A 21,292-nucleotide genomic window follows, 5' to 3' on the forward strand; every position below is an offset into this window, starting at 1 on the left:
GACTCAGCTATGTTAACACAACTAAAATACGTAATGATAAATGAGAAAGTTGATGACCAAACGTTTTTCCGTGTCGTCTCTCTTTATGCCAATTCAGTTCGAAGCTGTGTGATATCCTCTCCTTGCTTCAAGCGACCAGTGCCTTGGGACACGTGGGCCTACTCACTGTTGCTATTTACACCTTGTGATCGACGTAGACTGGTGTGGGATTCATCGAGAAAGAAAGCCTTCAAACTTGTTGTAAGGGTAGAAAGAAACGTTGCAACGAGGTGTTCAAAGTGATTCAGTATTTATTTGTTGTTGCTATTTGTGATACAGAACGCAAGTGGCAACACTCTAATACCGTGATGGGACGGTTCCTCTACCTAATCTAAGGAAGCTCAACCTCAATCAAGCTCTCCACACCCTTGCCGCCGCCCCAGATCTTGACAATCTTCAGACCGGCAAGCTTTTCCAGCAAGTTGTACCAGTCGCCCTCAGTACGCTCCTTGGAGCAGAAGAGCGTGAGCATGACCATGTCAAGAGCCGATGTCTCCCACCAAGCCCCCGTAGACGGAATGACGTTCTCATTGATGAGCAACTTGCTGTAACCAGGCTTCATAGCGGCCTTGATCTGAGCGAGGATCTTCTCGCAGACATCATCAGGCCAGTCATGCAAGCATGAGTGCATGTAGTATGCGCGCGCTCCCTTAACAGGCTGCTCCGTCAGGAAGTCGTGACCCATGGGCGTGATAGCCGGGGTCAGCTCCTGGATCTGGCCGATGACTACTGGCAGGTCCTGCAGGATGAGCTTGCCCGGCGCGTCGGGGTGGTAGCGGTGGAACTCGGCCAGATCGTGGCCGATACTGCCGCCGATATCCACCAAAAAGGGGGCATCGGGGCTCGTGTCGGCGCCGGCGATGAGCCTCTCCTTGACGGGGAAGAAGCTGGGGGCCATCCAAGGCGTACGACCCTGTCGGTAGCCGGACATGTGGTGGTTGAAGTGGGTGCCATCTGCGTTGATTTTGGTCAGTACCCACCAGTCATTTTGTATTACAAGTAACATACAGCCCAGTGATTGTTGCCATGCGAACATGTCCTTGTCGGTGTTGTATGCGTACATCATGGATGTATCCTTCGCGTCGGTGGGGTTCTTGTAACCTCTCTTACGAGAGTACTCGTGGAATCGAAGGGGACCGGCGCCAGTGCATGATGTCCTGGAAGGTATCGTGTTAGCTAGTGAACAACAAATGAATGTACAACATGATTAAGTGAGCTGAGAGCGACAATGGAAAGACTCACATAGCAATGTACCCATCTCCGATCATAGGAATGCTCAACGACTTGGAGAAGTTGGTGGGCTGGTATTCATCAAGGCCAGTTTCCTTGATGTAACCCATGGCACCAAGATGGCGCATGAGACGGCCTAAACATTCACGGTAAGTTGTCTGATCTAGCGAAAAAGATGGCAGTCCTACTCAACAGGGCCGGGTCAACACCAAGGGCTTCGGCCAACTCGGCCACCTTCTGGGGCCTGTCGCCATTCTTCGCCATGAGCTTCCACAGGCCCGAGTCAACACCAAGGTTGATACCAGCCAGGGCACCGGTCTTTGAAGTGATTAGTCATTGGTAGTCGGCAAGATAAGGGACAACTGCGGTGTAAAAGCCTACCTGTGCCCAGCAATGCTTGATCATGGTCTCTCTCGGGGCTTCGAGAGCCTGGACGATCGAGCGAGCCTTAAGCAGGAGCTCATGACGGGCCTCATCGCCGCCGGTTGCCAAGGAGTCAACGCCTGCATTGAGTTCCTTGAGCAGGCCGGGAACCGCCTCGAGGTCGTTCGGTCTAGTGGCGATCGCCACATCGACAACGGGGCCGGTCTTGGTGCCGTTGGTGCCGTTCGTGGTAGACATTATGATAACGAACAATAAAAGGGATAAAGTAAAGAGCAGAGAAACCGAGACTTTGGGCCTATGCGGATGGTACCCCGAGGGCGACTAATTATACCTTGCTGTCAAGTCTAGCTAGCGAAACTTCATCGGAAATCGGGAGAGACCAATGGTATTCAGCTGCAGATACCCCCCACGTTCCGCGAATATGTCCCTCAAACCCCATAATTGCCGTGGGGAGGAAGGAGAAGCAACGAGTTGCGGAAGTGTGTCCGCCAGCCACTCGCTTCGAAGACCAACTACCCGCCATCGTCCCACTCACCGGGCCGGTGATCCTGCTTGATGCAGACATGCAGGTTGTATGTGTTTGCTGCGGGTACGGAGTCGATTCTTGCATGAAGAATTGATACGTCGCTTTTATTTGCACCAACTGCATGTATTCCCGAGAGCCGAGACACCTAATACACCCACTCACACCCAGGAGACCATGGAGAGAAACATTGGGCTGCTCAGATCCGCGTGCCTGTATGATTACAGCCCTCCAGATGCCAGTCTTGCATAACACCTGCCATTCAACTTTGGTCGGGTAGAAGGAGTAGCCCGAAAATCCGCTCATTAATCGGCCTGGTGCTGGAACTACCCGTTGGCATCGACAACCCACAGGATGCTCCGAATCCTAACTGCCGGGGGCCCCGGACTCCGGCCCCACTAGGATGAGAGTTCCGGATTAGGCCCCGTTAGGGGTTGTGAATGTTGTTGGTTGGTAACAACAGAACCAACTGTCGTGTTGGTAACCAACACGACGGCAGCGTTCCCATCAGGGAAATGATCGCGCCTTATCCTCACTGATTGACCCGCGTCCAACACAAGGTCGCAATCTGCCCAGTGCCCCTGACCCACGTGCGAACGTAGGAAGGAATGAAGCCAACAACTTATCACATCTCATCTGCAAAGGTGGCGTGCGCCAAGCGTTGGTGGCCGTTTCTTCAGTCAACACGGGCACCAGATTGGGAAAGCGATTTACGTACGAATTGCCGTGGGTCCCATGTGTGCAGATTTAATTTCTGGAATTGACCAATGCTGTCACCGGCCACAATATGTGCTCCCAATGGGGACTGCTTCCAACAGCTGAGACGAGTTCGCATCTCAACAGCATAGCATGTCCTTGTGCCCACCGGCAATGCCGGGACCCCCTGCCTGCTGCCTGAGGTGGTGTAATTTGCACCGCGTCTCCAGTCCACAACCGGTACGCACACGTACTTGGGATATCCACCGCCTCGAGAACTTCCGTCTTTCGCCTGTTCGTGAGCTGATCCCCATGGCAAAGGATCCTCAGGGGTGAGGCTAGGGATTAATGCGTTTGAACACAGCAATGCTACCAACAAGATCGAGTAGCCCCCTTGTTTTACACTTTTACGTCTACACTGGAAGAGATTTCTTGATGGGCTGGATTTGAATCGGGTAACGTTCCTACTTTCTAGGGCACCAACATGTCTTCAACTGGACTGGGAGAGTGCGTTTGATCGGCAACTTTCGAATTGCCCAGTTCACAAGCATTGGGAAGTGTGCTACGAGGAGCTGCTACTGTTTCCATATATCCTTCGGCAGCTTTTCTATGCTTGGACTCATTTTCTACTCTAGAGAATTATCTGACATTTTACCACCCCCACCCGAGAAGATTTCTCTACATCTCCAAAATGTCGAGTCCAGCAGTGGGATCGGATGCGTGGAAGGCCCAAGACAAAGGGCCAACAATCGTCGTTGTCTGCTGGATAGTGACCGCCGTCAGCACCTTATTCGTTCTCGGCCGAGTCTATGTCAGGGGAAGAATCATGAGAAAGTTCCACAGCGATGACTGGTTCATTATTCTAGGGCAGGTACGTGACCAAAGCTACAACAATCATTCTATTGCCAAGGATAACCAAGATCATTTTGATCCGTTTCGCTTTGAAGGCCAAATCTGACCCATCTTGCGCTTCAGATTTGCGGTTACATCTCAACGGCTCTCTCGACGGTCGCAGTATCCTACGGAAACGGGAGGCACATGACACTGCTATCGACCGAACAGCAGCAAGGCGCCATACTCTGGACCACGGCCGCCTTCTGTCCTGGAATCATGTCTTTCGGTCTTCCCAAGATGGCCGTCGTCTCTCTGCTGACGCGCCTGATGAATCCCGGCAAGTATCACAAGTGGTTCCTGTGGTGGATGGCGATCTGGTGTCAGTTGACGTTATTCGTCACGGCTGGGCTGCTACTTGGCCGCTGCATGCCAGCCAGGTCGCTGTGGGACTTCTCTGTTCCGGGAACGTGCTTCGACGTGAGCATTTTGGTGAACTTTTGCATTTACGCTGGAGGTAAGAAACAATAGTACTGGACGTCACAATGCCTTCGACATTTTGCTGACTTTGGTGTGCGCTGTAGCATTCTCTGCCTTCGTCGACGTCTACCTCGCTGTATACCCGGCCATCGTGCTTTTCAGCCTCCAGATGTCTACCAAGAAGAAGATTGCCCTGTCTTGTGCCCTTGGCATTGGTTCAGTGTAAGTAGGAGCGATTTTCGCGCCGTTCATAGCCAGCTTTGTCGTTCCGTGATGTTGACTTTTGTCCTTTTCTAGTTCTGGTGTTGTGGCCATCTACAAGACGACCCGTATCCCCTCTCTCGGAAGCAAGGACTTTTCCTGTGAGGCCATCTCCGCATCTTTACTATCCAAAGGCCTTCAATCTGACTCCTTTCTTTCTCGTAGACGATACTTCTGATCTAGTGGTTTGGACAGTGTAAGTTCTATAGCCTGCTTTGCGAACTGACTAGGCTGCCCGGCTTCACACAATTCACAATATTGATGCTAACGAAACATCCTGATAGTATCGAGGGAAGCACCATCATCATCGCAAGCTCGATCCCCGTCATGCAGCCACTCCTTGAGCTCATCTTACGACGCAACCCCTTCAGCTCCGGCAAGGGAACCAAGCCCACGCCACAATACTACGAGAACTACGGCTCGCAGAGCAAGTCCAAGTCGCGCGGAGGGACGATCGAACTCGGCCAACGCAAACCCAAATCCAAGCCTAAAGACGACCTTGGCTTTACCATCATCGACGACGGTGACAGCCAGGAGAACATTTTCAAGCCAGCGGCAGACCACCAAACGTCTGCGGCGTCGGGATCCCCAACACCCACGTCGAACCACAGCGACTCGAGTCACCGCGCCCCCGATGGGAAGATTGTCCGAACCGATTTCGTGAGTATATCGTACGAGGAAAAAGGGCAGGACCGTGGAACATCAGCATCAGACAGTTGGAGGCCCATTTGAAGGGATGACAGATTTACACGGAGGCAGTTGAGGGATAGTACGCAGTACAAGTTAACGCTTTCGCACTCACATTGTGTATCTACGCTCTTTCCCCATTTGATGACAGAGCAATTGAAGACATCAGAGACATCGGAAAGGAATTAAGTTTTATCGTGTCCGAAGAAGATCGATTGGAGCAGTGAATAATGCCAGCTACCTATATCTTCGGATTGAGATGATCGAAAAAGTCTTGGGTGTGGGGTGAGAATGGATTCAAGTAGTTGCATGAAATCAAGAAGTCTGCTGCTGAAATAAAGCCAGGCCTCTGACGTGGACATTATCCCTGCCTAAGCTTCCTGGCATATCAATACGCTCACATTTATCGAGATATGCCCAATATGTCGATCAAACTCTGCCTCGTGATGTCTTTGTCGTTCCCGAAACTCTTCTCCCTTTTCGTTCAAAGCATGTATAAAGCCCCAGATATCCATGCGACCGCGTTCGCGTTCCATCTCGGTATCGCTCCAATGAGCGTGCATAAGATTAAGCCCATTTCCGTAAAAGGTCTCATACGGCTCGGCACCAGGTACTAGCGTCGCGCCGTATCGAATCAGGTAAAGACTGACATGTACTTCGCCTTTGATAACCTGTTCGAGGAGTGTAAGAAAAGCCCCCCGTGGACTCGGTTCGTCTATCATCATAGAAAGGCACTCGTCCGAGTCGAATGCCCAGGATTCATCATATTCGAACGCGATCGACGGATAAATATAAGGTTGTGCTGAGAGAAACTGAATGTTGAGATCCCTAAGGGGATCAAAAAGTTCAGGAACGAGGGCCGGTGTATCTGGAAGCTGGATACAAATGAGATCATGGAAAGGAAGTAGACCGAACGTTATATCTTCCGAATGATGCCGAATCCGGACAGTACCACAACTTATAGGAATGCTGGTATTGTCTTCGTGCTGTCTTCTGATTTGCCGGATGACGACATTTCTCGACTCTTTGCAAGCTGTCCACATACCAAAGTCGAAGAAGTATGCTGAAGGATTTTCTTTCTGCCATGGAAACTTGAGCGGCTGGGGGAAAAGGGGAAGTGTTATGGATTTGTTGCTTCTGTTTTCGTCCTCTACCTCGCGCTGTACTGCAAAAAAGTGAACCCCTGGCTTATAGCAAGTCGTGGGTCGGACTGCCATTTGCCAAATGCATAGTCTGAGCTCAGGTGGTAGCTTCGAGAAAGATTGAAAGGTTTCAACCATGGGGTGTGAGATTTCCATCTTCAATGGTGGTGGATGGTTGGTGCTAGAGCAAAAGTGCAAATCTTCGGGGGCTGGCTCAGAGTGAAGGGTTGAGGTAGGCAAAAAGTAATTACCAGCATCCGTGTTGCAACGTACGAACTTAGGGTCAGCTTTATATGCGGAAGACTTTCAAGCTCAAGCCTTAAGTAGACCTCAAGGTGGCTCATGAGAGGTGGATTACACGTACAGGTATGGATGGCGTGGGCTGAGGTGTACATAAAGTCTTGCGAAACCATAGATTATCATTTTTCGAATCTGAGCTGGAAATGTGGAGTGTTCTTGATTCTCAGCCGGCGGAAAGTCTTAAGATGCAAGTAGATATCGACTGAATGATTGACTATGAATCGGTATCAACACGGTACATACGCTCCTACACTATATCCGAACAGTAGTTTTTGAGAGCAACCATTTATTTCGTCGGTCTGCCTGCAGGATCGCCTACTGGTTGCACCGCCACGATGAAGTCACGAATCAATTGCTGGTGTCAGGCCGAGTTCAACTTGCTTGACCACTCACATCATTTTCAACCCTGGTTCGGTATCATGCAGGCTGCAGCTTGCGACGGAAAGGCGGCCATAAGGCGAACCACCGGCGTATTCCGCTGAGAGGAAACAAAATCACGCAGCAACCCCGCATCTTGAGTGAGAGAAGGCAGTGTCCTCACCTTTTCCGACAACAAAGCCCAGGCCGTACGTCGCGACGATGTCGGACCCGTTATCTACCGCCGGGAGCGTGGTAGGCATTATTTCGCTGGGCATTCAAGTCACGCAGTCATTGTATGACTACTACAGTGCATTCAAATCGCAGCCTTCTGACGTGAGCCACACGTTGCAGAAGCTTCAAAGCCTGCAGACCGCGCTTCAGCAACTCTCATCTCAACTTACCGACCGAAGTCCTCCACCTGGGGACTCGGAGTTGGCACAAAACATCGAGACTACTGTCAGACAGTGTGAAGAATGCATCGAAGAATTGGAAGAAGAGGTGAAGAAATTCCAAAAGACCAAGACCGACAGCATCACGTCGAACCTCAAAGCCACAGGCCGACGCTTAGCGTATCCCTTCCGGCAGAGTACGCTGCATAAGCTGGACGAAGACATCGATGACCTCGTCAGTCGCTTGTCCTTTGCTCTGTCGTTACTCCAGCAGAAGACCGTCGATCACATACAGGATGATGTTCAAGATATGAGAGCAATCCTCGACCTCATTCGGGCACAACAAGTGTCCGACGAAATTCAAGACTGGTTGAACGCGCCGGACGCCTCCGTCAACTTCAACGAAAATCACAAGAAGAAGCATCCAGGAACCGGGCTGTGGTTGGTCAAGGGGCCTAATTTTGCCACATGGCTAGACAAGCAGAACTCGTTCCTGTGGCTCAAAGGGTTCGCTGGGTGCGGCAAGTCGGTTCTGTGCTCAACTGCAATTCAACACACCATGCGCCGGCGTGGGTTTGACTCTTCATCTCGGGTTGGTGTCGCCTTCTTCTTCTTCACTTTCAACGACAACACCAAGCAGAGCACATCAGCTATGCTACGTGCTCTCATACTGCAGCTATCTGGCCAAGTCAAGGATTCGCCCATCGCTCTAACTCAATTGCACAAGCAAAACAAGCGCACTGCCCCTACAGACTCGAGTCTTCTTGACTGTCTTCGTCAAATCTTGTCGACATTCCAAGATGTCTACATACTACTCGATGCTCTAGATGAGAGTCCTCGAGGGACCCATCGAGAAGCCGTGCTTGATGCACTGGCGGGAATGAGAGGTTGGACAGGTACTCATTTGCACCTGCTCGTAACAAGTCGGGACGAAGTCGACATAAGGGATGCACTTCAAGCAACCGATGAAGAGTCCGTTTCGTTACAAAGCGAGGGAATAGACCGAGACATTGCCGACTTCGTCTCGCAGCACCTGCGAGATAATCGTCGTCTTCACAAGTGGAGAGACTCATACGATGAAATCGAAGATGTCTTAACTCAAAAAGCCAAGGGAGTGTGAGTACTCACACCCAATGGGATTTTATTCGTCATCGCTGACTTTGGATAGATTTCGATGGGTGGAATGCCAGTTCAGAGATCTTGCCTCTTGCCCAAAGAGTCCGAGTCTCCTCACCAAGCTGCTTCACTCACTACCCCAGACGCTGGACGGGACATACGAACGCATGATTCAAAATATCCCGCCCATCTCGAGAGACTATGCCCGCCAGATGTTGACGGTTCTCTGTTGCGCTACAAGGCCTCTGACAGTTCCGGAACTCATCGATGCGCTTGCAGTCGACTTGAGTGGTACGCCCAAGTTTGACGCTAGGCGTAAACTCACAGACCTTGACGGCCTCCAGGAGGTTTGTCCAGGCTTCATTGAGATTGATCTCAATAAGGTCACAGGATCGATCACAGTGCGCCTCGCTCACTTCTCTGTTCAAGAATATCTCGAATCTGGTAGAATCCTCGAAGATGGTCTTGCAGCACCGTTCATTATACGGAGAAACCACGGGCATGGAACCATAGCATCTATTTGTTTGACGCTTCTTGTACACCCTCAACTGTGGTGTTTAAGTCCGGACGACGCCCGAACCGAGTTTCCACTTGCTCAGTACGCAGCAAAGGAGTGGCTGTATCACTACACCAAAAGCACCAAGACGGAGCGTCTTGATGCTCAAACTGTTCAGCTGATGGCCGGTGGGGATGAGCCATTCAATAGCTGGGTTCACATATGGAATGTGCTTGATACTGAGGGAAAAGTTCGCCGGGCCAACATTCCTACCGCATTATACTATGCCTCTCGGTATGGCATCCAACCCGTAGTGGAGTATCTTTGCAGACCCCAAAATCTGGGCCTCAACGACATGCTGAACGCCCAATACGGGGAGTATGAGACGCCACTACAAGCAGCAGCCGCGTATGGCCACACAGAGGCGGTCCAACTACTGCTGCAGAACGGCGCCAATGCGAGAGCAACACATTGCTATGATGACCTATTGAGCAGTCCACTTTATGCAGCCGCAAGATTTGGGTCTTGCGAGATTGTGGAAATGCTGGTCAATGGAGGCGCCAACATTGATGCTATGATCGATACAGGATATTCGTTCACTACAGCCCTCTACGAAGCTGCGAAATTTGGCCACTCCGTCCTCGTGCGATGGTTGCTAGACAAGGGTGCCAAGACAGACGACATTGCAAGCGACTCTGCTGCTCTATTGTATGCTTCGCGAAGGGGAAATCTAGAAGTTGCTGAGCTACTTCTTGCTGCAGGTGCTCGGATAAACTTAATTTCTGGCGGGACCACACCTTTGATCGAAGCATCGGAACAAGGTCATGTGAAGGTAGTGGAGCTACTTCTGGCAAATGGCGCCGATCCGCGACTCAAAGAGGGGACGGCATATATTGAAGCAAAGCGTAGGGGGCACGGCAGAGTAAAAGAAGTGCTCATCGAGTGGCTCCTCAACGCTGCCATCGATACCCCAAATGTGGATGATGTTGACTATGCCGCGTACTTGGAAGAAGCTACGTTGATGAATGACGTTAGGTTGGTAGACCTTCTACTTACCCAAAAGCATCATCTTGCCCATGGAGAGGTTGAAAACGACGCATTAAAGCACGCTTGTGGGCGAGGTTATGAGGAAATAATCGCATTGCTCCTCGAAAAAGGAGCAGACATGAACATGCATGCGGATCCTGATTCGCTCAGTTTGGCTGAACAGAGGCGTTTGGGAATAGCACTTCGAGAAGCTGCGGCAAACGGACACACACGTATTGTGCGACGACTTCTTTCGAAGCTCTTCCAGCAATCATCGTCAAGTTTGGGGTTCTCTTATATCCCTCAAGCACTGCTAAAGGCATCAGCCGGTGGTCATCTGGAGACGTTGGTATTGCTTCTCAAAAACACGGCAGGCTTTGGCGATGAACACAGCTTTCTCCAGTCCGCCATAGTGAAGGCTTCAGAACGCGGGGAGATCGATATATTTGATCTACTTATGACACTGAAAGCCGATCCATCCGAAAGAACCGAAACATACTATGAAGCTCTATTAGGAGCGTCACGGAACGGCCACACGGCGTTAGTCGAGAGATTACTGAATGAAGATGATCGCTCCAATGCAGAAGTTGGCAAGTACGGACCAGCATTGTCAGCAGCCTCGCGCATTGGTAACCTAGACATCGTCGAGAAACTCCTGAGGAAAGGGGCAGACCCCAAAGGTACTATCGCGCTTCAAAGAGCAGCTTTCGGCGGCTTTACAGAAATAGTCAGACTTCTGCTCGAGCACGGTGCAGACCCAAACGGGCTCTCACCAGACTCTGATGACGGTTTTACTTATGGGACGGCATTACATGTGGCTTCCCGTCTTGGTTTCGAGGAGATCGTTCGATCGCTACTCCAGAATGGTGCTCTTTCGAGCGTTCACATTCCGGGAAAGCCTTTCCTAACACCACTAGTAGCTGCATCATGCAATGGGCACACGCATATTGTCCAGCAGCTGCTATTCTACATCGCCGATGCTGAGTCTATCACCGACATTCAGGCAACAGAGTTGTCGGAAGCTCTTTTTTGTGCGTGTGAAGGAGGCTATGAAGAGATCGCACGTCTTCTCGTGAACAGCGGCGCCGATTTCGACGTTGAGCATCCGGAATCGAGATTCAACACTCCACTATCGGTATCATCAGCAAATGGTCACGTACATATCGTGAGACTTCTTCTTTCAAAAGGCGCTCGCGTCAATAACCGAAGCAAGAAACATACATCAGCAATCTATCAAGCGTCGATGGACGGCCACACAAGCATTGTACAGCTTCTTCTTGCAAATGGCGCCGAGGTCAATGCCTATGACGCAGGCACCGAATACGAGACGGCAGTATCCGCAGCATGCTACGGCTCGTCCAACTCTTTGAAGTTGCTCCTTGATTACGGCGGATTTGTGAGTTCACAAGCCGGCGATTGGGGATCGGCGCTCCAAGTCGCAGCTTATTACGAGGAGAAAGGTTCGATGGCACTGCTTCTTGAAAGGGGTGCGGATGTAAACTCTCACCAAGGAAGATACGGGACAGCCTTGCAAATAGCCTCACGGTGTGGTCGCAGAGACATGGTAACGATGCTACTCGAAAGGGGAGCCGACGTCAACATGACATGCGGTGGAGTAGGGTCTGCCCTTCAAGTAGTCTGCGGCGACGGAGGACACGGCGATCTCGCAGAGTTGCTCTTGAAACACAACGCCGACGTTAACCTCCAGAGTGGCTATTACGAGACAGCGCTCATCGCAGCGTCTGCTAAGGGCCATGGGGAAATGGTGGCATTGTTGCTCAAGCATGAAGCAGATGTGGATATCTGCAGCGACGTCCACGGAACAGCCCTCACCGCAGCAATCACAGGATGCCACCTCGATATTGCGAAGACGCTACTCGAAAACAACGCTGATGCGGACATTCAAGGTAACATGGCGGGTACTGCTTTACACGCAGCGGTTTCCGAGAATTTCGTTGCTACCGCCAAATTACTGATTGATCACGGCGCCGACGTCACCATACAGAGAGGATATGATGATGCTACGGCACTCAGCTTGGCGGTTTCCTTGGGCCACCTCGATATGGCCAAATTGCTACTTTGTCATGGTGCGGACCCAAACATTGACTTGCCATTGTTTGAAGCGATCAAATATGAGTATCATGACATTGTAGAGGTACTACTTGAACATGGTGCCAGAACAGACCTCCCATCACGGGATCATCAGAATGCGTTTGAAGCAGCGTTGAAGGTTGGAAATGACCGAAGTATTAGACTGCTGGAAGAGAAAGACTCCGAGATGCCTCACAGGTGAAAACGATTGGAATGGGAGTTTCATTGTGTTCCAGACTGTTTAGTTCTTCACTACATACTATTAACAATGATTCGGCCTCCGGCAATTCACCCTCTGTCATCAATGCTTTGAATACGCTCCCTTCGGCTATGCTTGTCGTAGTTGTTGTCCCCGTTATCTTCCTCAGTGCTCAAGATCCTTCTTGTCGTTCTCGTCATCCTGAGCTTCGTCCCAGTTGTCATGTTTACATAAACCATGCTCATTCAATGATGCAGTTGACATTCCGAGACGAGTACGCATTTTCTGAGGTATAAGGGCCTCCCTAAGTAGGGATAGCCTAGCCTATCTATAAGGTCCCATCCTTCTTAAGGTTCTTAGCTACTACCTTAAGTAGGGCTAAATTCTACAGTAGCTCTATAGTAGCCTAAACGCTTACTAAGAAACTTTATAAATACTAAGTATTAAATATATACTTATAAGGTATAGTGAGATATTGATAATTAGATTATAAGGGTAGCTATACTATATTGCGCAGTATCTTGCAATTGTACGCATTTTCTGCCGCATGGAGGAATTCCCGAGTTTAGCACATGACAATCTAGCATCATATGGAGAAATGCTTTGTACTGGCTCTCGCCAACACGAAATTGGGAAGGGTTTTGTTTGAACTGCGCTTCATTCTCTGAAGAATTGGGCAACGAACAACGCTGGCTGCGAATGGCGTCAGGCTCTGCCAGAATCAAATCCTTGTGTGCGATGACGACAGACCCCCTGCAACTCCCACGATCCTGAACCAACAATCATCGACTACAAAAGTACCATCTTCAGCAGTATCAAGGTCAGAACGGAGTTCTACCCACCTGATATCCCGTAGACCCGAATATCTATGCCTGAAATGGCGGCCCACGCAGGATCAGAGGCGAAGCGACTGCACGGGTTCATCCCCGCGTATCAATGGCTTCGCTAGTATCTGCGGCTGATAATCCAGGCCTCTTACTGGTTCCTGTTGCCGTGGAAGATGGTGTGCTGGCGTTGATTCTGTTTGGAGGTCCATTTGGTAGCATACGATACCTGCTCAGCCTGATCTTGGAGTGTGAGGCGTTGCACTACCACTTAGCCGCCGTCTTAAACACGTTTCTACGGTTGTCCGCACAAGTGAAACCTTCTCTTCTCCCCTTTTCTTTTGTGTCTGTCATCATACCTTTCCACACCGCTGCGGCTGACGGCAGCATCTCTGGCATGATGCCCTTTCCACGCATCATCCTGTTATGCATACTTTTGACAAAGAGCCACGCTCTGATCCAATGGGAGAACCCGCCGCCGGCAAACTACCCCGAGCCGAATCAAGTCTACACCGAGGGACAGGACATAGAACTACGATGGAGCACGAGCTTCGCGACAGTGGATATCTCTGTCACCCAAGGAACGAGCGCGAACGATCCGGCTGGGTACATCTTCAGTAAGAGCAACCTACCATACCGAAGACAGCCTGGTCTTTGCTCACAAGCATGCTACGCGACCCGCAGAAGGCGTGACCTCGCCCAAAACGTGGAAAGTCAACTTCGCCCAGATGGCATCGTTTCTCGATAGGAGCCTGACGGAAGTGTACTACTTCCGGATGTACGAAGCCGGCGCGGGCGGCCTGGATTTCGAGACGTCTCACTACTTCAACCTTACCGCGGCCGCGACTTCCGCGACGTCGACGCCCGCCTCTTCGCCGACGAGTTCACCTTCGTCCACCCCGACACCTTCGCCCGATCCAAATACGTTTAGCGGGGGTGCCGTTGCGGGAGTTGCGGTGGGGGCGGTGGCGGGGACCTTAATCATCGGTGGCATCGTCGGTTGGGTGATCTGGAGGCGTAGGCGAAAGGCGAGGTTGACGGCCGAGGTTCCGGTTCAAGGTCAGGATAAGACTCCTCTGGCGGCATCGCATGAGCTGCTTGATCAGAGCAGCCAACGCTTCGAGTTGAGCCATGAACAGCGCTTTGAGTTGAACGACGATGGATCGAGAGGAGCAAGACACGAGATGCCTTAGTTGGATCATGGTCATGAGAGCTAGAATAGTGATACCCTAATGCATAGTCAGAGTGAACATGATGATATCTGAAGCTCAGATGGACTTTGCGAAGGCCAGGCAACTCAGGCCGTCGTGTCCCTTCAGCTCTTTTCTTGCATGACGAACATCAAGATGAACACACGCAGGAATATTAATTGTCGCCCTGTAGAGTCCCTGTTGATATATAATCAAAATCACCCAACACCTGTCCGAACACGTCCCGAAACGCCTTCGTCAAAGAAACTAGACAACACTACGCATCAAGCCTAATCCCTCCTCCATCCAAGTCCTGAATGCAAGTCCAACACCTCTTCTTCTCAAATCAAATCGCCATAGTCATCCTCAAACTCCGAATCATCCATCCCAAGATCAATCCCCCACCGCTTCTGATCCTCCCTCATCTCATGATACATATCCCCGACCCCACCACACTCACACGCACGACTAACCCCATACGTGCACCGATTACACTTCTTACAATGCCACTCCCTCCAGTCCTGACACTCCTTGCAAACCTCGCAATGCCAAGTACACGTCTCCTGCACCCACCTCCCCTCAATCCCCCCCGGCGCCACCCTCCCATAACTGCCCCGGCAGAACGAGAAGTAATACTGCTTACAGCTCCGATCCCTCACCAGCGCGTACCGGAGCAACTTCTCCACGTGCCTCTTCTTCTCCTCCCCCCCCCTCGCGCAGCCCGTGTTTCGTCTCGAGCCACGCCTCCAGCCAGGGGTCGAACTCGAACGCGTCGTCGCGGCGCTGGAGGGCCTCGGCGAGCTTCGGCACGCTGATGGGCTGCTTAGACGTGGATGCGAAGGAGAGGAAGCACGGCTCGGCCTGCATCTGCTCCTTCCCGTCCCACCCGAGGGCCCCGAAGACCTCGTTGAGCTTGTTGGTGCATTTCCCCTTGGCGTCGGCGCAGGTGGCGCACTTGCACGAGGGCCCGCAGCCGAGGCCGTTCTTGACGCAGGCGCAGGAGCCCTTGCAGCCTGTTTTGCAGCCGCATTTCGTGGGGAGCTTTTTGCCGTAGTTTTGGGCCTGGTGGGATGTTAGTCGGTGAACGCGGTAGGTCGTGGAGCTGAGGGGCTTACCTCGGTCACTGGTCTTTCCGAGTTCTTCATCTTCTTTGCTTTCTTCGCGGGGCGGGCGGCGGGGATGTCGAAGGAGTCTGCGTCGGAGCTGGATCCGATCTCGACCGGCGACGACTTGCGTTTTCCGGTTGCTATCGCGGGGATCTGTGGGAGAGAAGTCATTTTGAAAAGCGGTACTTGGTGATCTGTGGTGAATGGCGGTAAAGTTTGATAATCGAAGGTAACTCGACTTGTTTCTTGCGACGTTTTGGATCAGTGAATGGTAAAAGGAGACGTGATTGTCTGCTTCGTCCCCGGATATCAATTGACTTTAATTGACTTTAATTGATCTCCAGACGCGCATCCGCGTCGTGGACGTGTCGACCGAGGCACGGACTTGATTGGAATGCCACAGGGTGCTCCTTGCTTTTTCATGACAGGCATGTCGTATCCGCGGTCTCCGGTGGTCGGGTTGCTTGGAGTAATTGCTTCTTCATCAAGCAAGACACTTAGATGACAGAGAATGGCCGGTATCTCGTACCCATCACAGATGCAAAGCTCCTCGATGCGTGACATGACTCAATTAGAAACATAAACTCATGGTATTAATATGTACATCTCTGAACAAATGAAAGCCGAACCGGATATTACCACCGCATCACCACGTTTTCGTAAATTCAATAACTCAATCAGTAGTCATAGTACCTCGGCTCGTTGAAGACGTGGTACCTATGATCGCGCACGCCCTGGCCCTTGAACATGTCGGGGAACTTCCATCCCTGGGGCACGCTGTGCTCGCTCACGCGCTTGTTCCGCGTCTGGTCGTCCAGGGCCTCGATCTGCAGCAGCTCGTCCTTGGACTTGGGGATGACGAACTTGGCGACCTGCAACTCCGTGTCGGTGATCGTGCTGCGGCTGACGCGGGCGTAGCCGGTGCGCTTGAGGCCCTTGTAGAGGATGTACTCGCACCATCTGTCCCAATCGGTCGGGTCGACGTCGTGCATGCCTGACAATGGGCTGACGTAGGTGTTGTAGTTGCCCTGGAGTGGCTTGGTGACGAGGTAGGAGAGCAGAATCGACGGGTTTTTCGACTCGCCCATGAGTTTGGAGAGGTATTCGGTCTGGAGACGACGATCCTCGGGGTCCTCTTCCTGTCCGGAGTGGAAGACAAAAACGTCGACTTCTTGGCCGTAGACGTCAAGAGTGGCGGAGATGGCTGGGGCAAGCTCGCCGACAGGGCTGGGAAGGAGATGGTGAGTGGACTTGAGAATGGGGAACTTGGAGAGAAGAGCGGATCCCCAGGTGTGCTTGTTCGGGCCCGGGCCGTAATCGACGTACATGCCGAGGTCTTCGGCGAGGAATTGGGTCGTGTCGCGGTTGCCCATGATAATGCGCTGGAGATCAGACTCAAGAAGACCAATGACATCAATCTCGAGCTCCTTGATGAGGTCGCGCATGCGATACTCGGAGGACCACATGTCGTTGTCGAGAGAGAAGTGGATTGTCCAGATACCGGCGGTGAGAATGCGGTCTTCGGGGTGGTAGGGCTTGTAGTCGTTGGTAGGGAAGCGCATGAAAGCCGCAGCGAGGAAGATGATGTTGACGACAAAAGCGGCGATGGTGTTGTACTTCTTATGTTGAGAGGCAGACGCGCGGCGAGCAGGCGGGCGACGGGCCCGCGAAGAGGTGAGGTCGAAGACGCCGGCGCCAATGAGGAGGAAGGTGGTGATCATGACCCAGTCAGTGTGCTCGCGGACGAGAGGGCCGCCGGGAACAAAAGCGTAGGCGACGACCCAGACGTGGAACAGGACCATGATGTTGTAGATGAAGAAGCCTAGACCAAAAGTAGTTCCGGGGCTTCTCCTGGCCGCGTTGGAAAGGAAGGGTACGGAGAGACCCATGAGGTAGAAAGCAGTCGTGAGAGCGCCGTAGTAACCGAACCAGTGGTGGTATGAGGTGAGGATCGAGGCACCAATGCAACCAACGCCATACGCAGACCATGAGCTCATCATACCAGGGCGGTAAAGACCAACCAGCAAACCGGCAGTCATCGCAATGATGGTCATCCATCCGTAAGTGTTGGATGTAGGTCCACGAATCGGGTATCCATCCCAGACCCAGAGAATCATGGTGCTCGTATCAGAGAGTAGAGAGTGGATGCCGAAGAACAGACCACCGACACCGAACGCAGCCAGAAGCGAAGAACCGCCCTTCTTGGAATCCTCTGGGTAGTCACCAGAAGTCAAAGGTGCCTTTCGAGTAAACCTCAAGCAAGCAATAACGGCGATGGCGAAGCCGGTGAAGTTCCAACCTCCATTGGCGGCGTGCATGACGGGCCAAAGAGGATTGTTGGTCCACCAAATGAACTTGGCTGTAGAAGAGAGAATCAAGCCAATGGTCCATGCCATGATCTTAGACTCAAGACGGGCCTGGTGAGCTCTCTCAGAGTGCCATGTGGCTGTCCAGCCAAGGCAAGAGGTAGCGACTGCGAATCCAACTGTAAACAACCGGCGCGCAGGGTCGAGAACCAGGTACGCCAAAAGTCCAACCAGGGAAATCAGGTGAACGATGCGCTGGTTGTTGACAACGAAAGACCGCACGGCGCGGATTCCCAGAATGACGGGCAGCATGGTAGACATGACGAAGGCCTCATAGCCAGAGATGCCCATGTGCCACAAGGGAAAGTACCACACCAAAACTCCCAGACTAGTCAGCATGGACCAGAAGATGAAGCCGTGGTAAACATCGGCGGCGGTGTCGAGGGCCTCGGTCCAGGTGAAGCGGGCGCTGAGAACGCCGGCGGATGCCTTTTCCTTCCTGGGGGCAGGTTAGTTTTGGCCGCGCAACGCAGGGATGGGGGAACCTACTCCTTCTCAAGGACGGCAGAAGGTACAGACGAGCGGTTTTCACTGCGACGAGCCTTAGAACGATTCCTTGAACTGGATTTATTTCTCTGGTCTGCTGTACTGGTATGTACAAGAAAGACTATTTCGGGAGCCATTGGACGTACCCCTTGCTGGCACCCTTGACATCCCTGATCACGACCTCGAAGGTGTTGAAGTCGAGAGCCGTCACGGCGTCAAAGGCAACGTCGAAGAGGATGAGGGCCCATTCGAAGAAGGCGTAGATCGTGTAAGCTGTCTGCGGTTAGCCATGGGGCGTTTGCGACTGGGGTTTACAGGGAAGCCCACCTCCGGCGACACGGTGCACCTTGTGCTGGATGAAGAAGTAGATCAGAGGCACGAGGGTACCGAAGAAGGAGCTGGCAATCCACTTGCGATACTTGATGGCCTGGGGGTTCGGCGGACTCAGCGTGACGCAGCCAATAGTCCAAGGGAGAGAGGCGACGATGTACGAGATCATGAAGATGTCGTGCCAGTCGTGGTCGTCGGTCGAGGTAACATAGGTGAAGCCGCCGCACATCAAGGTGCGCAGGATGCCCATCGCGAAGGTGAACTTGGGAAGCGCTTGGCCAGGTCGTCTCGTCAAGAGATACCACAGACCAACGAGGGCGAAGCGCGGGCCGGAGGTGATTGCGATGAAGAGCATGAAGAACGATCGTTCGGGGTACCGGTCGCCAATCGTCGCGGAGACGGAGGGGAACCACTCGTCCGGGTATCCGTACCACTCATTCTGAACGATCTTGTGGTAGTGAAGGGAGACGCCGACGATGAATGCGCTAATGAAGGCAGCTGTTCGCGGTGTCTCGTCAGCTTTCCGAGGTTCTCGTGGTGGCGCGATCGAGGGAGGCAGCAGAAAGGCCACCCCGCAAAACCCATGACGATGACCTCAATCGCAGGCGCAATGGTCCGACTTACTGTATGCGATGGCAGTATGCGACCAGCTAACCCACTGGCCATTGAAGGTCAGCACGACGCCGCCGTCCTTGTCCTTGTATCTCGACGACATCCTCAGAGACTGCTCAAGCAAAACAAAGGGAAGAGAAGCTCATCCGGGAGGTCCGGAACAGGTTGACGAGCGAGAGAGATGGAGGGGAAGAAGGGAAAGAAGGAATCAGAGCGGGCGGGAATAAGTGGGAGGGCAGGGAGGACTTGGACAATGTGAACTGTGTATCCGTAAGCAGCGCAAACGCCAATACCCCAGCCAGGTTGCAGTTTGCAGGTTGCAGCAGCGTGTGCCTCGGCGGCCCGGATCGCGTGTTTAGGTTCGTTTGTGTTGATTTCGGCATGCAAAGAGCAGTGAGTGCGACATTGCGGGCAAACCACCACCACCAACAGCTCTCACAGCAGAGGGGAGACCAGCGGCCCCCCGGGGCATTCGGGCGTCACAGTGGAGCTTGGAGCTGGGCTGCAGGGAAGATGATGACAGAAACGAGCGAGGGAACCCACTGAAGCTTCCGTTCAGTGTTGATTTTGGTTGACAGGGGATGCTTGATTTGAGCCAATGAGACGAGGTTTTGGGGCTTAGCGCCGTGCGGGAGCTTGGCGCAAGGCTGAAGGATCCCAGCAGCGAATCACGCCACATCTTGAAGCTCTTGGGGATCCATAATTTAAATTTGCCCCACTCGTTTGATGGATCCGTGCTCAGCCTCGCAACTTTTTTTTTTCTTCGCAAGCATTGCAGATCTCGATCTCGCGATCTTCTCACAAAGAGGCCGTCCGTCCGCACCACACCAACACAACCGCGAAAATGGCCGTCGCAGAAAAGGCTCGCTTCTACTTGGAGCGCTCCGTCCCCCAATTGCGCGAATGGGAGGAAAAGGAAATCTTCACCAAGGCAAGTCTCCTACTTTTCTCTCACATGCGATCAAGAACTATGGTCTAACATTTTTCTCCCAGGACGAAATCCGCACCATCGTCCAGAAGCGCAGCGACTTTGAACACCGCATCCTCGCCCCCCGTTCCAATCCCGATGACTTCTCTTCCTACGCGAAATGGGAAAAGTCCCTCGATGCCCTGCGCCAAAAGCGCTGCAAGCGCATGAAGATCGGCCACGTGACGTCCCAGCACGCCTCGCAAGGCCGCGTCCTCGCCATCTACGAACGCGCCATTAGCAGACACCCCGGCCGGAAAGACCTGTGGCTCGAGTACCTCGGATACACGGAGGAGGTCAAGGCCTCGAAGCGCTGGAGGAGAGTCATGGCCGCCGCTCTGAGAATGATGCCCACCGATGCCGAGATGTGGATCCACGCCGGCCGACGCTCGGCGAAGAATGGCGATATGGGCGGTGCGAGAGGCTACTTCATGCGCGGATGCCGGTTCTGCACGACCGAGGGAACGCTGTGGATCGAGTATGCGAGGTGCGAGATGGACTGGTTGGCCAGGATGGAGGCGAAGAAGGGTAGCGGGAAGAAGAAGGACGCCAACCCCCTGGCTGGCGAAAAGATGGAAGACGACGATGAGATCCGCTTCGATGATGACGAGGATGAGGATGGCGAAGAGGGCTTCAAGCTGCCGACGCCGGGCGCCGAGAAGAAGAAGGCACTCGACGACAAGGATGCGACGGCCCTGAAGAACAACCCCGCCATGGACGGTGCCATACCCATGGCTATCTTCGACATCTCGCGGAAACAACCGTTCTTCAACCCCGAAGTCGCAGAGAGGTTTTTCGACATGTTCGCCACCTTCACCAAGGTCTCCTCCCACGGAAAGATCATCCAGCACGTCGTCGATGTCATGCAAGAGATGGACGCCGCGCACCCGGCGACATGGAACTGCTATGTCCGCCTGCCGTTGGTGGGTGTCAGCTCCGATACGGCCGCGTTTGCCCTTGGACTCAGAGAGGTTCTGTCGAGGTTGGGCAAGGGTTTGGATGAGACTTCGGACAAGGAGACGCTGCAGAAGAAGAGTCTGGTATGGATCGAGCTGGTCCTCCTGTTCAAGAATCTGGACGAGGGCATCAAGGCTGTGTTGGAGCATACCAAGGGCAAACTGCAGTCATAGCTGCTGGCGGAACGTGGGTAATAATATACAA

The 21,292-nt window shown here is 52.7% G+C and overlaps 5 protein-coding genes across 5 annotated transcripts; 2 read left to right on the top strand and 3 right to left on the bottom strand.

The window, feature by feature from the left end:
- Positions 1–370: 370 nt before the first annotated feature.
- On the bottom strand, positions 371–1,890 carry CkaCkLH20_11206 (sterigmatocystin 8-o-methyltransferase; the record flags this gene model as incomplete). The annotated part of the gene is made up of 5 exons (XM_038893920.1): positions 371–993; positions 1,048–1,196; positions 1,282–1,405; positions 1,458–1,587; positions 1,651–1,890. The coding sequence occupies 5 exons, from the start codon at positions 1,888–1,890 to the stop codon at positions 371–373; spliced, it is 1,266 nt and encodes a 421-aa protein (XP_038740746.1).
- Positions 1,891–3,563: 1,673 nt separating this feature from the next.
- On the top strand, positions 3,564–14,267 carry CkaCkLH20_11207 (uncharacterized protein; the record flags this gene model as incomplete). The annotated part of the gene is made up of 11 exons (XM_038893921.1): positions 3,564–3,743; positions 3,848–4,220; positions 4,288–4,405; positions 4,481–4,545; positions 4,610–4,640; positions 4,729–5,104; positions 7,132–8,438; positions 8,491–9,642; positions 11,545–12,001; positions 13,520–13,691; positions 13,759–14,267. The coding sequence occupies 11 exons, from the start codon at positions 3,564–3,566 to the stop codon at positions 14,265–14,267; spliced, it is 4,740 nt and encodes a 1,579-aa protein (XP_038740747.1).
- A 636-nt stretch (positions 14,268–14,903) lies between these two features.
- On the bottom strand, positions 14,904–15,541 carry CkaCkLH20_11208 (uncharacterized protein; the record flags this gene model as incomplete). The annotated part of the gene is made up of 2 exons (XM_038893922.1): positions 14,904–15,326; positions 15,380–15,541. The coding sequence occupies 2 exons, from the start codon at positions 15,539–15,541 to the stop codon at positions 14,904–14,906; spliced, it is 585 nt and encodes a 194-aa protein (XP_038740748.1).
- Positions 15,542–16,047: 506 nt separating this feature from the next.
- On the bottom strand, positions 16,048–19,267 carry CkaCkLH20_11209 (Frag1/DRAM/Sfk1 family protein; the record flags this gene model as incomplete). The annotated part of the gene is made up of 5 exons (XM_038893923.1): positions 16,048–18,175; positions 18,226–18,267; positions 18,369–18,495; positions 18,550–19,050; positions 19,177–19,267. The coding sequence occupies 5 exons, from the start codon at positions 19,265–19,267 to the stop codon at positions 16,048–16,050; spliced, it is 2,889 nt and encodes a 962-aa protein (XP_038740749.1).
- Positions 19,268–20,008: 741 nt separating this feature from the next.
- On the top strand, positions 20,009–21,261 carry CkaCkLH20_11210 (uncharacterized protein; the record flags this gene model as incomplete). Its single annotated transcript, XM_038893924.1, has 2 exons — positions 20,009–20,050; positions 20,158–21,261. 2 exons carry the CDS (start codon positions 20,009–20,011, stop codon positions 21,259–21,261), a joined length of 1,146 nt encoding a protein of 381 aa, XP_038740750.1.
- Between the last annotated feature and the right edge of the window lie 31 nt (positions 21,262–21,292).

The sequence above is a fragment of the Colletotrichum karsti genome (assembly GCF_011947395.1).
Source record: "Colletotrichum karsti strain CkLH20 chromosome Unknown Scaffold46, whole genome shotgun sequence".
In the NCBI taxonomy this organism is placed as follows: domain Eukaryota; kingdom Fungi; phylum Ascomycota; class Sordariomycetes; order Glomerellales; family Glomerellaceae; genus Colletotrichum; species Colletotrichum karsti.